The sequence below is a fragment of the Brassica oleracea genome, chromosome C1 (genome assembly GCF_000695525.1).
Source record: "Brassica oleracea var. oleracea cultivar TO1000 chromosome C1, BOL, whole genome shotgun sequence".
Classification (NCBI taxonomy): Eukaryota; Viridiplantae; Streptophyta; class Magnoliopsida; order Brassicales; family Brassicaceae; genus Brassica; species Brassica oleracea.
Window position 1 is genome coordinate 39953890 of NC_027748.1, and position 18500 is coordinate 39972389.

The 18500-nt window shown below is 32.5% G+C and overlaps 4 protein-coding genes and 1 long non-coding RNA gene across 6 annotated transcripts; 2 read left to right on the plus strand and 3 right to left on the minus strand.

The window, feature by feature from the left end:
* The first annotated feature begins 1506 nt into the window (after window positions 1–1506).
* On the plus strand, window positions 1507–2976 carry LOC106323568 (polygalacturonase inhibitor 1-like). Its single transcript, XM_013761668.1, has 2 exons — window positions 1507–2185; window positions 2468–2976. The coding sequence occupies exons 1-2, from the start codon at window positions 1582–1584 to the stop codon at window positions 2839–2841; spliced, it is 978 nt and encodes a 325-aa protein (XP_013617122.1). The 5' UTR covers window positions 1507–1581; the 3' UTR covers window positions 2842–2976.
* Window positions 2977–4404: 1428 nt separating this feature from the next.
* Window positions 4405–4662, minus strand: LOC106340071. Its single transcript, XM_013778941.1, has one exon. The coding sequence runs from the start codon at window positions 4660–4662 to the stop codon at window positions 4405–4407; it is 258 nt and encodes an 85-aa protein (XP_013634395.1).
* A 3632-nt stretch (window positions 4663–8294) lies between these two features.
* On the minus strand, window positions 8295–8956 carry LOC106301732. Its single transcript, XM_013738200.1, has one exon. It carries the CDS (start codon window positions 8800–8802, stop codon window positions 8299–8301), a length of 504 nt encoding a protein of 167 aa, XP_013593654.1. The 5' UTR covers window positions 8803–8956; the 3' UTR covers window positions 8295–8298.
* Window positions 8957–13639: 4683 nt separating this feature from the next.
* On the plus strand, window positions 13640–16852 carry LOC106292673 (protein EMSY-LIKE 1-like). 2 transcript variants are annotated; one of them, XM_013728346.1, is made up of 10 exons: window positions 13640–13921; window positions 14619–14771; window positions 14879–14988; window positions 15074–15194; window positions 15300–15470; window positions 15608–15676; window positions 15801–16058; window positions 16134–16202; window positions 16276–16339; window positions 16609–16852. In XM_013728346.1, the coding sequence occupies exons 2-10, from the start codon at window positions 14685–14687 to the stop codon at window positions 16653–16655; spliced, it is 996 nt and encodes a 331-aa protein (XP_013583800.1). In that variant the 5' UTR covers window positions 13640–13921; window positions 14619–14684; the 3' UTR covers window positions 16656–16852. The 2 variants fall into 2 exon arrangements, with proteins under 2 accessions (XP_013583800.1, XP_013583871.1); XM_013728417.1 differs by having other exon boundaries at window positions 16276–16330.
* Window positions 16377–17542, minus strand: LOC106292825. The gene is made up of 4 exons (XR_001260266.1): window positions 17408–17542; window positions 17123–17277; window positions 16973–17035; window positions 16377–16740 (listed from the first exon to the last, which is right to left on the minus strand). It is a non-coding gene; the product is annotated as an uncharacterized LOC106292825 (long non-coding RNA).
* Between the last annotated feature and the right edge of the window lie 958 nt (window positions 17543–18500).

Here is an 18500-nt window from a genome sequence, read left to right on the forward strand (position 1 = left end):
TACCGACGGACAACGGTCGTCGGAATATACCGACGGACATATATCCGTCGGAATTTACCGACAAACTCATTTCCGTCGGAATATACCGACGAACGTGGTTCGTCGGTATATTCCGACGACCGATGTCCGTCGGTAAATTCCGACGCCCAAAGTTCGTCGGAATAAACCGAGGAACCACGTTCGTCGGAATTGTAGTTTTCCGATGAACTCTGGTCTCGTGTAGCCGCATCGTAATATCGTCGGAAGTTCGTCAGAATGACGTTTCTCGGTATTCGTCAGAAAGTCGTCGGAATTTCTGACGAAATTCCGACGAATTTTTTTTTTCCGACGAAACGATACCGACGGACGGGTTCGTCGGAAATTCGTCGGAATAGACCGATTCCGACGAATTTCCGACGATTTCGGCCATCAGAATCCCCCTGTTTTCTTGTAGTGGATTACAATCTCGTGAAACTGTGATGTGTTAATATTTAAGAAATTGAGACTAGGTGAATATTTTTTTTGTTTCATTAATGTCTGGAGTTGTTATTAAGCATAGTCTAATCTAATGACACATTAACTTTTATATAATTTTCAATATTAATATACACTAGACGTTAAGTTAATGTCATCCAAGGCAACATTAGATATGGTACACTCAGAGTCAGAGCCATACCTTTCAAGGGTTTGATCGTAACTTTTTATGCATCTAGGATGATTGCTTAATTGTAATTCTGATTATTATACTCCCTATGCTACAAATTAGGTTGACTGACGCAGTGGCCAACGTACGGGGTCAAACTATTAAATAGAGAATCAAAATACTAGTTTTGACATACTTTCATTTACAACCTCTTCTTCTTTTATTGCCTTCGAATTTGCAGCTCAGAATATTACAAATGACTTTTGATGAAGCTAGAGAGCGGATGAGAACTGTTCTCTCCACACATTTCTGCTGCACAATGGTGAGTTTCACAGGAGTGGAAAGAGTCTTGGTTAAGTTACTCGTGTTGTATAATTTGTTTTCATTTTAGGAATAAGATTCGTTTGGCTTTCGAAAGTGGTGGGCTCTACTAATACTCATTTGTCTCTGCCCATATTGTATTACTTGTATTATTGTTTTTGTCTCGATTCACAACAGAGACTGTCGCACACTCATTGGATTCCGTTGTCATGTCATAATCATTAGATGTTTCACACGTTTTTTTCGTTTTTTGTGAATAATGTCACGTAATTTTGTAGTATTAAAGGTACGTATACTGTTTAAATACTTATCGTTTGCATTGCATGTACATGAAATGATTGCAGCATGGTAATTCACATGATTGTACTCACTATGCCACACATTGTGTTCGTGGAGTGACTGCAGCCACATGCAAACTTTCAAAATTTCAAATAAAAAATTGAATATGTATTTACCGCGCTTTATGAATTACAAAACTTTAAGAAAAGAATATTGTACGTTGGGAGTTGTGTAAAACCCTAGTTTGTAGTTTGTACAAATGCAGTAACATAACACAGCTGTGTTCCACTGAAATTCTCTGTTATATATCAAAAGTAGTAGCATCCTCTCAGCACTCACAAACAACCACTCAAATCACAATGACGCTCCTTCTTCACCTCTCTATCTTCTTCACCATACTCTTCATCTCTCTCCCATCTTCTCACAGCTCCTCCTCAAATGACAAGAATGCCCTCCTCCAAATCAAGAAAGCCTTAAACAACCCCCCACTCCTCTCCTCCTGGAACCCCCAAACCAACTTCTGCACCACCTGGACCGGCGTCGAGTGCACCAACGGCCGCGTCACCGCTCTCACCATCTCCTCCGGTGAAATATCCGGCCAGATCCCGGCCCAGGTCGGCGACCTTCTTGAGCTCCGTACGCTTGATTTCAGTTACCTGACTCACCTCACTGGGAACATTCCACACACCATCACCAAGCTCAAGTACCTGGACCTCCTCCGGTTAAAGCAGACCAATCTCTCCGGTTATATTCCTGATTTCATCAGCGAGCTCAAGAGCGTTACGTTTTTAGACCTTTCGTTTAACCAGTTCACCGGTCCAATTCCCGGTTCGCTTTCTCAGATGCCGAAGCTAGGAGCCCTTCAGATCAACGACAATAAGTTAACCGGTTCTATACCAAACTCTTTCGGTTCATTTGTTGGCACCGTTCCTAATCTCTACTTGTTTAACAATAAGCTCTCAGGTAAGCAACATCTTTGTACTTTTATTTAATACTGTACTGTATATTTCTTGTCACATTATATAGTGCCTCGTAGTCGTAGCTTAAAATGTGTTGTAACCAGCAAAATACATATTGGGAGATTAAAAAAATTAATTATTTCTAAGATATCCCATATTTTTACCAGCCTCGTAGCTTAAATGTTTTGTAACCATTAAAATTATTTATTCGGATATTAAGTTAATTATTTATAAGATCTGTCCCTTTTCTTATTTATTAAACCGGTTTAATATTATTGTCTTGCAGGAAAAGTACCAGAATCGTTGTCAAAGTATGACTTTAATGCAGTGGATCTGTCGGGAAACAGTTTCATTGGAGATGGTTCGGTGTTTTTCGGACGTAACAAAACAACAATACGAGTGGATCTATCGAGAAACATGTTTGAGTTCGATCTCTCCAAGGTTAAGTTCGCTAGGAGCATAGTGTCGTTGGATCTGAGCCATAACAAAATATCCGGGAAGTTTCCTAGGGAGCTGACTAAGCTGCGTCTCGAGCATTTCAACGTTAGTTACAATCATCTCTGTGGAAAAATCCCAAGTGGTGGTCTCCTTCAGACATTTGAACCATCTGCTTTCTCTCACAATCTCTGTCTCTGTGGGACCCCGCTTAAGGCTTGTTGATTTGGTTTAATGGCGTATATAAGAAGAAATAAGTAGTATGTCTTTATCTGTATGATGATGATGTGTCAATTATCACGCCGCGTATCAAGTGAATTGTTCTAATTAATAAAATTAATGCTAAGAGTTTGGTAAGAATGTTGTTGAGATATTCAAAGTGTACTCTCTAAACTATGCATCACGTGTTAATTACCGACATAAACAATGATAAATTATGTTCTAACCTGTGGCTGAAGTTGAGACCACCACACACGTGAAGAAGATGTTGTAAGTAGATTGTAAACTATTTATCATTCTTTTTTTAATGCTAATTTATTAGGATATTACGATTACGATATCAGAAAGATACGATTCGACAACCGACAATGTTACATGGCTTATAAGGACTTACGTCTAACTGCATCACCTGAGCCGTCCTATGAAAATCTACGTCTGGCCAGATTTACTTGCACAATGTTGAAGATCCCTTGTAAGTCTTTCTTCCGTAGTCGGCATAATTGTTTAATAATTCGGTTCCTCCGGGACTTGAAACTTGAATTTCTTGTAATCCGCAAGAAATTGCATAGTTTGGGATTCGAACCTTAGACATGAGTGTAAAAGCCTTTAAACTTTAATCAGTAGGCTACAGTGCTTCTACAAACTATTTATCTTTAGTTTGGTATTAAATATCACTAATTGATCAAATAGTTGTGGTAATATAGCTATTCTTAGACCATCTCTAATGGTACTCAAATTTTTTTTTCTATATTTCATTCTAAAATAAAGTAACTCTACTATAAAGTTGAATTTGTTCTAATGGTTTACTATATAATAGAATTACTCTAAAATAAAGTGAAATATAGAGAAATTTTTTGTGTACCATTAGAGATGTCTTTAGCTAATTATATCTCCTTTAGCTAATTATATCTTCTTTAGTAAGTTGAGAGAGAGAGAGAGAGAGAGAGAGAGAGAGAGAGAGAGAGAAAGAATTCTGGTAGTATTGTATCGTTGGATTCAAGTTGCTTTGTTACAAATTTATTTTTTATTTTTCTAAAATTTTAGAGATCACAGGCCAATAATTCACTCATATTTATGTCCATTGCCGGCCATGCTTGTTAGAAAGGTAAATGATGAGATTGGTGGCGTACAATTGTACGTCATAGAACAATATTGCTATTATAATCCCAGAGTTATACATATAATACACTGCCTAGATGTAAAAGGGATACATACCAAAGAAAAAATGAGAGTTAGCTATATTGTTTTCTTTTCTTATGCCGTTTTCTCACTTTTTATTTGTTCTTATAAATTTACTTGATTTTTAAACAACATAATTTATTCGAGTTACAAAGAAAAAAATATACACATATATTTTTAACAAGATTCATGTGCAATCAGATCTTATATTTGATAATCTAAAAACTGTACTAAACAAACACTTGGTAAAACAACCCATGATTAAAATTAGGAGAACAAATATTCATACGAAACTTTGATTTCATTTTATATAGATAGAATAGTATAACAAACCATTATTTTATAATACATCATATAATATAACGAAAGTTCAACCAATCAAGATAACATCTATGAAGGACTTTCCTGAGATGATGAAGGATTTTCAACTTCAATAGAACATCTATTCCAAACCTTAATGGTTTTGAAAGAAACTTGAGAAGCAAAACGTTTGAGTTGATACAATCGAAATATAAACTTTATAGTTTCCATGTAACATTCTTTACCGGCTTTTACTACCTTCAGACAACATTCTCTGGAAACGGGTTTATTCGTAAGAATCTCTTCAAGAACATCATCATTACATTTCACACCACCACTGGGCCCCATCTTGTCATGACATGTTTTGACATATGTTATGTATTTTGGTGACATGTTCTTGAGCATATGAATATTATAATCTTCGGAAGCCGGCGATATCATATCCAATGTATCAAATTCGCGACCGGAATTGACCAGTGGTTCATCGTCTAACATTTTTTTTGACCCAAACTTGGATACACATATGATACTAAAGTGGCAATAAAGAAAAATGCCATGAAAATTGTCTTCATCTCTATCATTTATGATTAATTTTTAACTTTCTTAGTTGAATTTTTTCTTCTTCTTTCATTCCCATGATCTATAAGTGTGTATATATATAGTAATCGACTCGCTTTGAATGTTATAGCTGGTGATTTGCATTAACTATAAAATAACGTTTTTAGTTGTTTTGCAACAACATAATTCTTCTGTACTTCAGTTAGCTATAGGGGTAACATTTTTATATTTACTTATATGTTTCAAGCATTTAATATTGTTAATTAAATATTCATTCTGTTTGATGTGGTTTTGCACGCAAATTAAAAACATTAATGATTTTGTGGTTTATCTTCATTATTTTTATTTTTTGTTTGAATTTATTAATTATTAAACTACAAATAAGAGTGAAATCAAAATTTTATTTAATATATGTATCAAAAATGTATAATAACACTTATTGTGAAAGAAATTTTAATTTAATATAAAACTTAAGGTGTAATATTTCATTTAAAACAAAGATTAAGAGAATCTTGGATCAATTCATTACGTGGTCTAAACATAGTGATGATTTCACAAAGCCGAAGAAGAATTACAGAAGAAGCATAAATGCTTTGTGCAAAGAATTGTAAAGAGTTTGTCTATTCCTGTCTAGTGATAAGGACTAGAGATAAATTTCAGGTTGTTTTTTTGTTTGTATATGAAGTAATATTTGGCTATATTAGCCGAAGTTGCTCTTCTTGTTGGACCTTATAAGTTGAACCCTAAAACTTATGAACTGTTTTCTGCTGATCGAGTTTCCTATCCTACGGTTTCGTATCTGAATCAGTGGAGAACAGATACCTTATACATACAATGATAAATGCCTAGATGTAAGAGGGATACATACCAGAAAAAATGAGCGTTATCTATTGTTTTTTTAGAAAATTGTCAAAACGGAACAAAAAATTCAAAGTTACCTATTGTTTATATGTCGTTCTCTCACTTTTTATTCTTTTTTTCTAACACTTGTAATCAAAGTATTCTTACAACCTCAGCCAAACCGGCCAGCAATAAAAACTCAAATAAAAAGACACCAATAGGCATCTATAAGTAATCTCAAACAAATGTGCGAGCCACACATACAAGGCAAGAACAACATAGTTGCTTTTTTACTTCTCCCACGGTGAGTAATCGGCAGCTGATGCCCACAACAAGCCACATGATGCATCTTCCTCCTCCCAAATAATGAGAGACTACCTTCCCATCACCATGAATCTGTGGCTCATAATCCGGCAAGTTAAGACCTATTGATCTTCATCACACCTCTGAATGCGGCGAAGTCGGACAACAACAAATGACACGACCAGTAAACGCCTAGATAGAAACGACCTAAAATAGGGAACAAGGACTAATTCCTCTAACAAGAATCAAGGACAAACTGAATCCGAAGGACAAGCAAGCCGGGAAGCGTAACCAGTGAACTCCAAACTTTAGAACCAAAAAACTAGCCATAGACAGTTCCATTGCCAAAGAGAGAGCAAGAACAAAAACAGACGATCACCAACTACCTAGAAAATAACAAGACTCAGATCTTAGAACCAAGCAAGACTCCCACCCAAAATACTTCATTGATGGGAGTCGAATGATGTACCACTCACAACCGGGATAGCAAAACGAGATCTGGAAAAACCAGCCACAGATCTCGCCGGACAAACGCCACCACAGACGAACCAATTATCAAAATCTCCATGAGAACGAGATCAAAGGTTGAAACCACCAACTTGAGATTGGACCAATGAAGAGAACCAAAACACCTTCCTTTCTCTCAAAAAAACTTTCTTTCTCTAGCCTGAACGAAGAACACCAAAAAGTTGTATCGTCGAGACCATCAATGTCCTAATCCAAAGAAAAAACACCGTAGGACATAAAATACGAGAAAATAACGACACTGGAAAAGAGAGAATAAGTCACATGAGAGCAAATAGGACGAGGAGGAAGATGCTCCCCGGCTGTGACGAAGCCAAACCACAGGGGAAGTTATTGATCTAAGAGCATCTCAAAAAAGAAACTGTTTCCAAAACTCTATATTTGAAGTTTAAAGGTGTTTTTATCCAAAATCAAAACTTCAAACTAAATTTCAAAACTATTTCTATTTTATAATATGGTCATTATATTTGTCATAACTAATTTGAATTCATAAAACTTTTGTAAATAACTAGCACATATATAAACATATTACAACAATATTAATTAATAAAATACTATATTAAAATATAAATATTATAAATATTACAATAATATTAATTAATAAAATATTATATTAAAATATAAAATTTAAATAAAATAACTTAATTAATATTAAACTTCAAGCAAAATACTATATTATTCTATAAATTGATTTTTGTAAAGCATATATGATATACTAGTGCATTTCAAAGTAAAAATTGCTCTCTTCATTTTTAATTAGTAGATTAGAGATAAAAATTGTTGAAATCGGGAGATATTAATACTTGTAAATACATTAAATCAAAACAAAAAAATAAAAGAGAAACATAAAATATTGCTAAAATACTAACTTTTATCGATGATATTAATACTCATGAATATATTCAATATGAACAAAAAAGAATTGTACGAAAAGACATCATCATCAACAACAACAACCATCTTCAATACACAACAAAAATTGGACAATATTTGAAAATTTTGAAGGTTCCGGATCAAATTTACCTAACTATTAATGTTGTTGTAATATTTAAATTTGTGTAATAGTTATGTCTTCATGTAATATATTTGAAGTTTTTTGTTAAGTTTCTTTTGTATATTTTTTATCTAAATCTAGTTTTAAATATTTTAAATCTTCTTTTAAAGTTTTATTTAATTTTATGTGTAAACTTAAAATTTGTAAATAAAACTTAAAATATTTATGAGATATAATTTTTATAAGGATTAAAATAATAAACAAGAAAATATTTATAAATTATAAATGTGATGTGTTATTGCAGGGACCAAAATACAAATAAAAATATGAAACTTCAAATTTGAAGATTTGAGAAGTGAAACTTCAAATATAGAGCTTCATTCCTCAAAACTTCAAATTTGAATTTGAAGTTTTGAAGTTCCTTTTTGGAGAGCAAAAAACTTCATATTTGAAGTTAGAGAGTGTCTTTTGGAATGCTCTAAAGACAAAGGTTTTGGCAGGTGGGGACACTTCGGGAGAAAAAAGTAGGTTTTTTATTTGTCATTTTGATGACAAAATATACACATATTTTTAACAAGATCCATGTGCAATCAGATCTTATATTTGATAAACTAAAAACTGTACTAAACAAACACCTGGTAGAGCAACCCATGATTAAAATTAGGAGAACACATATTATGATGAAACTTTGATTTCATTTTATATAGATAGAATATATAACAAACCATTATTTTATAATATATCACATAATATAAAAAGTTCAATTAAGATAACTCATTTTCATCATCATGAAACGATGAAGGACTTTCAACGTTAGCAGAACATCTATTCCAAACTTTATTGGTTTTGAAAGAAACTTGAGAAGCAAAACGTTTGAGTTGATACAATCGAAACATAAGCTTTACAGTTTCCATGTAGCATTTTTTACCGGCTTTTACTACCGTCAGACAACATTTTCTGGAAACGGGTTTATTCGTAAGAATTTCTTCAAGAACATCATCATAACATTTCGCACCACCATTGGGCCCCATCCCCACCCTGTCCAGACATGTTTTGAGATATGTTACATATTTTGGTGACAGGTTTTTGAGCATATAACTATTATAATCTTCGGAAGCCGGTGATATCGTATCCAATGTATCAAACTCGCGACCGGAATTGACTAGTGGTTTATCGTCAACATCTTTTTGACCCAAACTTGGATGTGCATATGATACTAAAGTAGCAATAAAGAAAAATGCCATGAAAATTATCTTCATCTCCATCATCTATGATTAATTTTGAACTTTCTTATTTGAATTATTTTTTCTTCTTTCATTCCCATGATCTATACGGGTGTATATATAGTAATCGACTCGCTTTGAATGTTATAGCTGGTGATTTGCATTAACTAAAAAATAACGTTTTTTAGTTGTTTGCAACAAGATAATTTTTTGTCACTTCAGTTAGCTATAGGGGTAACATTTTTATATGCACTTATATGTTTCAAGCATTTATTGTTAATTAAATATTCATTCTGTTTGATGTGTTTTTGCACACAAATTAAAAACATTAGTGATTTTTTGGTTTATCTTCATTACTTATATATTTTTTTGTTTTAATTTATTAACTAATGAACTACAAATAAGATTAAAATCAAAAATTTATTTAATATATGTATTGAAAATGTAAAATAACACTTATTGTGAAAGAAATTTTAATTTAATATATAAAACTTAAGGAGTAATATTTAATTTAAGACAAAGAGTAATGGAATCTTGGATCAATTTATTACATGGTCTAAACATAGTGATGATTTCACAAAGCCAAAGAAGAATTATAGAAGAAGTATAAATGCTTTGTGCAAATAATTCTAAAGAGTTTCTCTATTCTTGTTTAGTGATAAATTTCAGCTTGTTTTTTTGTTTGTATATGAACTATGAAGTAATATTTGGATATATATTAGCCGGAGTTGCTCTTCTTGTTGGGCCTTATAAGTTGAACCCTAAACCTCATGAACTGTTTTTAGCGGATCGAGTTTCGTATCTGAATCAATGGAGAACAAATCCGCTCTTTGTGGGTTTTCTATTGTTGATTCGAGCAGTGACTTAACTTTTTTTTAGTTTAAGAAAACTTCCTAGAGTGGAAAGCAAATCAAGTTTTTAAGGAATATATAAATACGGGTTTGATAGTTATAAGTTATTCATATAAAAACAAGTATATTCATACTAGTTTTAACCTTCTCCAAGTTTAAAGTTTATCAACAAGCTTTGAAAACATAGGTATGTACAGTGTTTTAGCTTAAGGCGTTTGATGATGAACCTTCTCTTAGCTTAGCTAATCTGCTCGTACAAATAATTTAGTCCTTTTACATATTGTGTTATAGCTTACGTAAGAAATTCACTACCAAGAACTTGCAAGTTTGTGTTTCTTAGTACAATGGTTATTGGGAGTCTTGTATCTATATTATTAAAACGAAATATATTTTAGTATTGTTTGGAAACTTGAATAACATTATAAACTAGGTGTTTTACCTGTACATGCGGGCATAATCATCTTACGAATACTTAGTATTTTATGTCTTATTAATCAAAAAATCGACATTATAAAACTCTAATTGGCGAACATAGCGAAGGAAAAAATTTATGGTGAATTCTTTGATCAGTTATGTTGAAATTTTAGTCAAATTATTGAAAGGTAGATCCCATTTTTTTCTTCTTAAATCCCCATGGAGGAATGAATTTATAAGAAAATTTTTCCCTATGCAATTTTGATAAGGAACAAATTGAACAAAAATTCATTTTTTTTTATTTTTTTCAATTCCACAAATGAAATTTTATTTTTTTATTTTGATCATCCTTTTTCATTCTTCTAGTGGTCACCAACTGAAGCTATAGTGTTTCACGGATTAAACTTAAACGGGTTTAAAGTAAAAACAAGAAAATTTGTTTTGAACTCAGTCACAAGTTAAGTTATTATTTATGATTTTAAATAGTTAAATCAAACATCAAATTATTTATATATGTTAAAAAACGTTCATCAAACTATGTACGTATTATTGTGTTAAAAGTTTTAAAACACTTATATATTAGAAATAGTTCAGAAAATATCTTTATATAAATATTTTTGTTTGACTAATATTTAATTATAAACTGTTTTATATCTTAGTTTTTTAGCTTTATAATAAAAATATTATTTTCAGATAGCAACACAATATATATAAGAATTCTCTTAAATTTTAAATATATTTTCACAATTCTATTATATTAGTTTATAATTAATTATTTAATATAACATATAAATTTAGTATTATTAAAATAAAACGCGTGTTTTATTATATATAAAATTCATTACGGGTTTTTGAAAATTAATAAATACTTCGTTAAAAACTAATAATAAATCATTGACCTATATAAAAGCTTAAAACCTAATAAAATTTGACAAATAAGAAAATAAGAATTTAAATATAACATATAAATTTAAATATTATTAAACCAAAATTCGTTTTTAATTATATATAAAATTCATTACAGATATTTTTAAATTAATAAATTAGTGATTTAGCTAAAAAGTATTAATAAATCAATGACTAAGCTAAAATTTAATAAAAACATGAAAAATAAGCAAAATTGACTAAAATTATGAAAAACATGACAAAAAAGCAAAACAAAATAATTATATATCTAATTACATATTTTCTAGTTATATTATTTAAATTAATAAATTATGGACTCGACTAAAAACTATTAATAAATTAATGAGTCACCTTACACTTAATTAAAACATGACAAATAAGTAAAATTACCTAAAATTATGGAAATCATGAAAATAAGCTAAATCACTTCATAAATAATAGTATAGATGATAATCATTTGAAAACATGGATAGTACTATAAAAAAAGTACAGTATCTTTTTACTAATTTCATTAATATAATTACATTGATTATTTTTTTCATATTTTACTCTGTTTAACAATTTTATTAATTATATTAGCTTAACAATACACCACATCATTAATTATATTACCATAATTATAAAATTGCAATTATTTATTTATTAGTTAATCACCATTAACTTTATGCCAATTATAAAATCAAAACATGTAAAATAACTGGGTTTTGCATATGGTTAAACGTTCGGTTTAGTTTGTTTTACTAATTTTTTTTAAATTTTAGTATCAATCGGTGGAAAATTACGTAGCGAAAAACATAATTCAAAGACATGTTTTTCTGAATAAAATAATAACTTAAATCAAATAATAAAAATGTATTACATTTATTGTCATATAATTATTTTATTAAATAAAAGACTCTTTATATTTCACTTAGTTTAGCCAAACACATAGAAAGAATCATTTTTATAGTTTATAAAATCAGTTAGACATGAACAGTGGCTATCCATTTAGGTAAGAGTTGTTCTTTTCAAGTAGTTTTTGTTTTGTTTTGAAATTAGGCTCCGCTTTAATATTATAAATTTATGTGTGAGTTTTGAGTTGGGTCCTTTTGGGTTTGGATGAGTTTGGTTCTGATGTATAGGAACCTAAAAAATATCTAGATAATGTATCTGAAACATGTTCGGATATTTGTACCAAAAATAATCATATTATTCGATTCGATCCAAATCTTTTGAATACAATTAGTTATATTACGATTCATTTTAAATATATAACACTAATTATAAAAAAAATATCAATGAATAAAAATGTAAGAATCAATCTTTGTGGGGTGCACGGATCAATATCTAGCTATGTGTTAAACTGGTAGTATTAAATTTTCTTTATATCCACCATGTAGCACTAAAAGCTGGAGGTATACGTGTTGAACACATTACTGAATGGTGTAAGAACTGCTGGTAGGTTGTGTTTTGTTGTATTTTTACGAGTCCATTATCATAGTCGTGAAAGAATTGTGATAGAATTATACCATTCTTTTAACCAACACAGTTTTCTAGCTTTCAATTAAGACCATTAATGCTTTAGGTGATAACCTGGAGGCGCACAACTTGAGAAGGAAGCAAACGCCGCTGTTTTAAGGGCTTTTAAAGCGCAGTCTGATGCAAATACTTGGGTACTCTTCATTCCCCCTGTGTATAATTGCATTGATTAGGTTACTACTAGTACTATGTAGCTCTGTCAGTCTCATGATGACTACCTCTATAGGTTCTATTGGCTGTACCATTTTGACAACTTAGGAGAGAGAAGTCTTGGTATTAGACTTGAGTAAAGAGTTGAAAATATACGACGACGAACATCGATAGCTTCTGAGCAAGTTAAATAATGACGATACTATCCGACTGATAAGGTCAGATTGTTAATATTCACTGATACAAATACAAAACAGTAATTTGGTATTATGTTTTTTTTTGCAGTCGTTTTGTATTGCTGGTTATTTTAATATATCTACTAGATTTTAATCCGTTCGGTTGTACGGATGATTATTTTCATTTTTATACATATAAAATATTTGTTTATATGATTAGTGGAATGTATTTCTAACATTTGTTGTATTACTAATTGTTTAATATGACATTTTACAACACAAAATTTTAAAAATTAAATTTAGTAATTTAATTTATTTAAAATTAAATTTTAGAAATAAATAAATAAATATATAAATAATGGTCTAACAATGATTTTTTGTAATTATATATTTTTATTACTTTTGCTTTAAAATATTAGATAGATAGATAGATAGATAACAATTTAAATTATATATTTTTCATATAGTACTGAATATTTTTTATTAATTAAACTTTGAATTCTTGATTTTATAAGTAATTTTTATATTCTTACAATTAAATAAAATTCCGAATAAAACTATTTAAGATATTTTGTTTATTTAATGAAATGAAGGTACTTTACCAAAATCAAATGTTCAAATTTTTTTATCCTTTTCGTTAGAAAGTAACGAATGTTTACCATTTGACATTGATTTATTGATTCAAAACCTGACGATTTTGTAATTGGTTTAAGCTGAGTTGAGTTATCTAATTCTGACACCACCTTTAGCAAAATCTAAAATTAATAAAATAGTGGGCTACATGGGCCAGAGTTGGTCTTTTAAGTGGGCCTAATAAGTACATATTTACCAAAACGCGTCGTATCGTCTTTAAAACGATTGCTCGGCGATTCCGACGCCATCGCATCCGAGTCCTCCCGGAGAAATCGATCGTAGCTCTCTCTGTGCCCTCTTCGCTTCCATAAGATCACATCCCTCGAGAAAGAATCCAAAGTTCGTTTCTTTTTTCCAATTTCTCGTTTCACCAAACGCGCGTCGAACCCTAAAACCCTCAATTGGTCCTTTTTGGGTGTGAAGTATCGCTTGGAGATTTCTAGGGTTTCGTATCTGAATTTGCGGAGATCGAAAACACTCTTTGTGGGTTTTCCCTTCAAGCTTCTGAAAACAGAGGTATGTAGTGTAATAGCGTTTCCCCCCCCTCCCTGTTCGAGCAATTATTAGCCTTAGGCCGTTCGATGGTGAACCTCTCCCTGCTTAATTGAATACTGTTCCGGCTAGTTTTAGGCATGGAATTTTGCTTAGGGAATGGTTAACGGAGGATAGGGTTTAGGGTTTGGAGAAAAGTGTTCAGCTTTCGTGATTTTTTTTTTTTGAATTAGGGGAAATTGTGTTATGTTGTTTGTATTGCTGTATCCTTTTCTTCTTGTTAATTCAATTCTCTCTGATTGTTATTGAGTTGTTGGCTGATCAAAAACTCTATGTTAGTGCTCTTTCGTTGTTGGCTGATCAAATTCAAACTCTATGTTACCGCGTTTATATAATCTTGTTTACTAATTGGAAGTTATCTTGCCTATTGAGATGCCTTCCTGCTGTTACGTGTTCTCTAGGATCTTTCGTACCTTCTAGCTTGCGTTTGTTAGGACATGGGTTCTTTTGAGGCCTGTAATAAGGTGTTAACCTGGTATTGTTTTTGGATCTGGTTGCTTATTTGTCTCAGCATCTTGGGACTAATGGTATGATGTGTTTAGTTGGATTATTATTATTCCATTATCATACTGGTGAAATAACTATGATAGGATACCATTCTTTTAAAACATTTAGCGAGTAGCGTTCTAGACTATTGATGCCTTGATGTTCTACATGACAGTAAAGCTTTTAAAAGGACTGCTTTCATTTGGATGGGAAGTCTCTGTGGTTAAACTACATTAGTGATATGGAGGCACAAATTCATCTACTTGAGCAGGAAGCATACACCGCTGTTTTAAGGGCTTTTAAAGCGCAGTCTGATGCTATTTCTTGGGTACTCTCTCTCTCTCTTCCTTTTTTGGATTGATTGATTATAAGTTAATATGTGTTCTGTCAGTCTCAATGACTAAGTTTATGGACTCTATTTGCTCCACAATTTAGGACAAAGAAAGTCTGATAACAGATTTGCGTAGAGAACTAAGGGTATCTGATGACGAACATCGAGAGCTTTTGAGCAGGGTCAATAAGGATGATACCATTCAACGGATAAGGTCAGAATGTTTATTTGCACTGACAAATACAAATCAGTAATTTATCTTCAATGAACGTTTGTATTAATATATTGTACGTTACCAGAGATTGGAGACAGGGAGGCGAAAGTCAAGTCCCTTCTAGACATGCAACTAATCAGGGTTTTGATGTTGTTCCTAGTCCAACTTTCTCAGCTTCCCGGAAGAAACAGAAGCCATTTCAATCTGTAAGTCTTTCTGTTTGAGTCACAAGTGTGCTTGCTTTCTTCTGTTTATCTCCACTGTGTTGTTTTATGTTTTTTCTTGATCAATTATTGGTGTTATGCATGTAGTATCCATCATTTGGTGCGGCTGGGAATAGGTCATTCAATAGTCGTGTTGTATCCGGTGGCATTTCAGCAAATGAATCTGCCGAAGCACTTATCGGAAGAAAAGTGTGGACAAAATGGCCTGAAGACAACAACTTTTATGAAGCAATTATAACCCAGTACAACGCAGCTGAGGTACTCTTGTTGATCACTTAGTTTAGAACGCCAATTGGGTAGAGAGATTGTTTGTTGGGACTTCCAATTGCATATCTCACATGCTCAACAATGACTCAAGTTTTGTGCAGTTTATTGACTTGTTGTATTCTTCACAGGGTCGGCATGCTTTGGTGTATGATATACACGCAGCAAATGAGACGTGGGAATGGGTTGATCTCAAGGAGGTAAGCTTTACGTGAATATGTATACTCGTAGTTTTTTTTATGTTCGCGTCTGTTTCAGTAAGCGATATGGTGTCTTTACATGATGATGGTCTTGATGAGACCTGGCATTGTTATTATTGTCTAGATTCCTCCGGAAGATATAAGGTGGGATGGAGAGGAGAGTGGGGTAGCTTTAAACGCTGGACTTGGAAGTGGATCAATCCGTGGCAACAGAAGGAACTACCAAAGCAATATTGGTAGAGGGAGAGGACCAAGAATTCATCAACCGAGAAGAGATTTTTTACCAACACAACAGAATGGTGGTGGTGGTGGTGGTGGTGGTGGCCGGATAACTTCATCTGATGATATTGAATTGTTCAACACTGATTCGCTTGTGAAGGAGGTTCGATATTTCTATCTGTTATGCCCTCTATTAAACTCAACGGCCGACCGTTGTAATATCACAGCTTTGATTTAGGTGGAGAGAGTTTTCGATACTGCTCATCCTGATCCTCTTGAGCTTGACAAGGCCAAGAAAATGCTCAAGGTATGAGATTAATGTACTTTATTGGCTATTGTGCTGTGATTCCGAGGAAAATAACACAAGTTGGGTGATGCAGGAACATGAACAGGCGCTTATTGCTGCCATTGCAAGGCTTGCGGATACTTCTGATGGTGAGCTGGGTAATAATAAGAAAACAATACTTGGTTTTGTTTGCAATCTCAGAATAATCTTTTATTTACCGTTCAATTCTGTGCTCTGATGATAATATGGAAGGCCATTACAAACATAAACCTACAATATCAGGGAAAAATGCTGACAAACACTTTGCTCAGAGTGTAGCTAGTCTCTTAACTTGTAAAATCATGAACAATGGTCTTCTTCTATGTTGAACTTTTGGATTGTGTGCTTCTTTATTGCAACTATGAATTGATTTTTTTCTGGTTTACAGATGGAGATCCACCAGATTCGCATGACCATCCAATGGCACAGGGATGATGGAAAAGCCGTCTGTAATATTAATGGTGTTTGGTTTTCATCAAACCAAGGACTCTGGATTTAGAAATAAAACAATGTTGGTAACCTGACAAAGAAGATTGGGGATTGATTATTGAAGTGTTGTTTCAAATTGTGATGAGCAAAAATGTAAGAAAGAATTGTTAGGAATGGGGGATTAAGTAGGATTGAGGCTTGTATGCACATGATTTGTCTGAGGGAAAAAATGTAACCTGTGAGACTATTATTGACCCATGTAAATTTCCCTGTAGACATGCCATAAAAAATGCAGAGAGTTGTTTGTGTTCTAAAAAGCAAACCTTGGATCAAACATGCACAAGTAACAAAATCAAACCAAAGCAACATTCTTCAATGTTTAGCACCTGTGTTTACATTAAGGTAAGCGCTGCCTTTAGGAGTTTTCTTCGTTTTCTAATAAACGAAGGATGAGATTTTCAGAAAACACATACCTCATATGTTGTTTGCATTCAACTTCGATCTGGAATCGGTGTTGTTGATTCCCTCCATGGTGCTTACTGAATGGAAATCATCTAAAAACTTGGGAATATGACCATTTTGCTGCAAATTTTTTCGGAGATTTGAAGGTAATCCAGGTTCCGGAATACTATAAGAGCCAGAAACAAGTGGACACGAAATTGAAGTCCGGAAATCTAAAGCTAGAGGGCATGTAACATGCTAAAACGAAACATATGTGATGAAGGTAATATCGATTAAACAATGGAATTTTATCATACCTGGAGAATGGAGAAGCAGCTTAGAGATTGAGGGGATTGGGAGAGACGAGGATGGATGTCAATTATTAACCAAGGAAAGAAACATTCTTGAGATCATTGCTTTTTGACCCTTTTCTTTTTTTTCATTGCTGTGACAACAATGGAAATAGTTTTTCCATTCTCGTCGACATTTCATATTATTCTTAAAGCCCATTAATGGTATGGACCCCAAAATAAGAAAGATTTAATCAGAAGGCCCAATATTTTTAAAGATCAGTGTTTGAAAACCGGACCGGCCGATCGAACTAGTCAAACCATAGCTCGTTGAAGAAACCGAGTCCGGTTCGGTTTAAAACCCGGATTTGAGAAAAACCAGTGAAGCTGGCTAAAACCGGTGACCCGAATTAACTTCAAAACCCGGTTCTAAAAAAATCAACATATAATTAATGTTTTTTCAGTTATTATTAAAATTTAAGGTTTCATAATCAATGTTTAACTTTCACTATTTAATTTGTTTTCTTTTTAATTCTATTTTCTTAAAAAAAAAATATTTTTAACTCTCATATTCTATTCTCATTTTGCTATATTCATAAAATTTAAAATTTTCGTTGTGAAAATAAATAAATACATAACGTAAACAGTCAATCATTTGTTTTTTTTATATATCAATTTCAGTTCATACAATATTCATTGTTAACCGTATATATAACTAAATTTATGGTTATTGTTTATTCTTACAATCTAATCTATTAAAACTGAAGTACAATTAGAAATTAACCCTATTTTTTCCCTAGACCTGGGCATTTTACCCGGATCCGAAGACCCGAACCGGAACCGATCCGAAAACACAGGTTCGGGTCCGGGTCCGGGTCCATGCTAAGTACCTATTGGGTCTTTTTTTTTTGGACCCGCGGGTCTCGGTTTGGGTCCGGGTCCTATCCGAGACCCGTTCGGGTACCCGAAGTACCCGCAAATAATTGTATATACTAGGTATATTTGGGTGATTGGGTATATTTTTGGTATTTTGGATTTTTTTTAAAGTTTCAGGTTTGGATTTTCGGGTCTAATTGTAGGTTTTTGGTGAAATTTTAGATTTTTAGAAAATATAATTTGG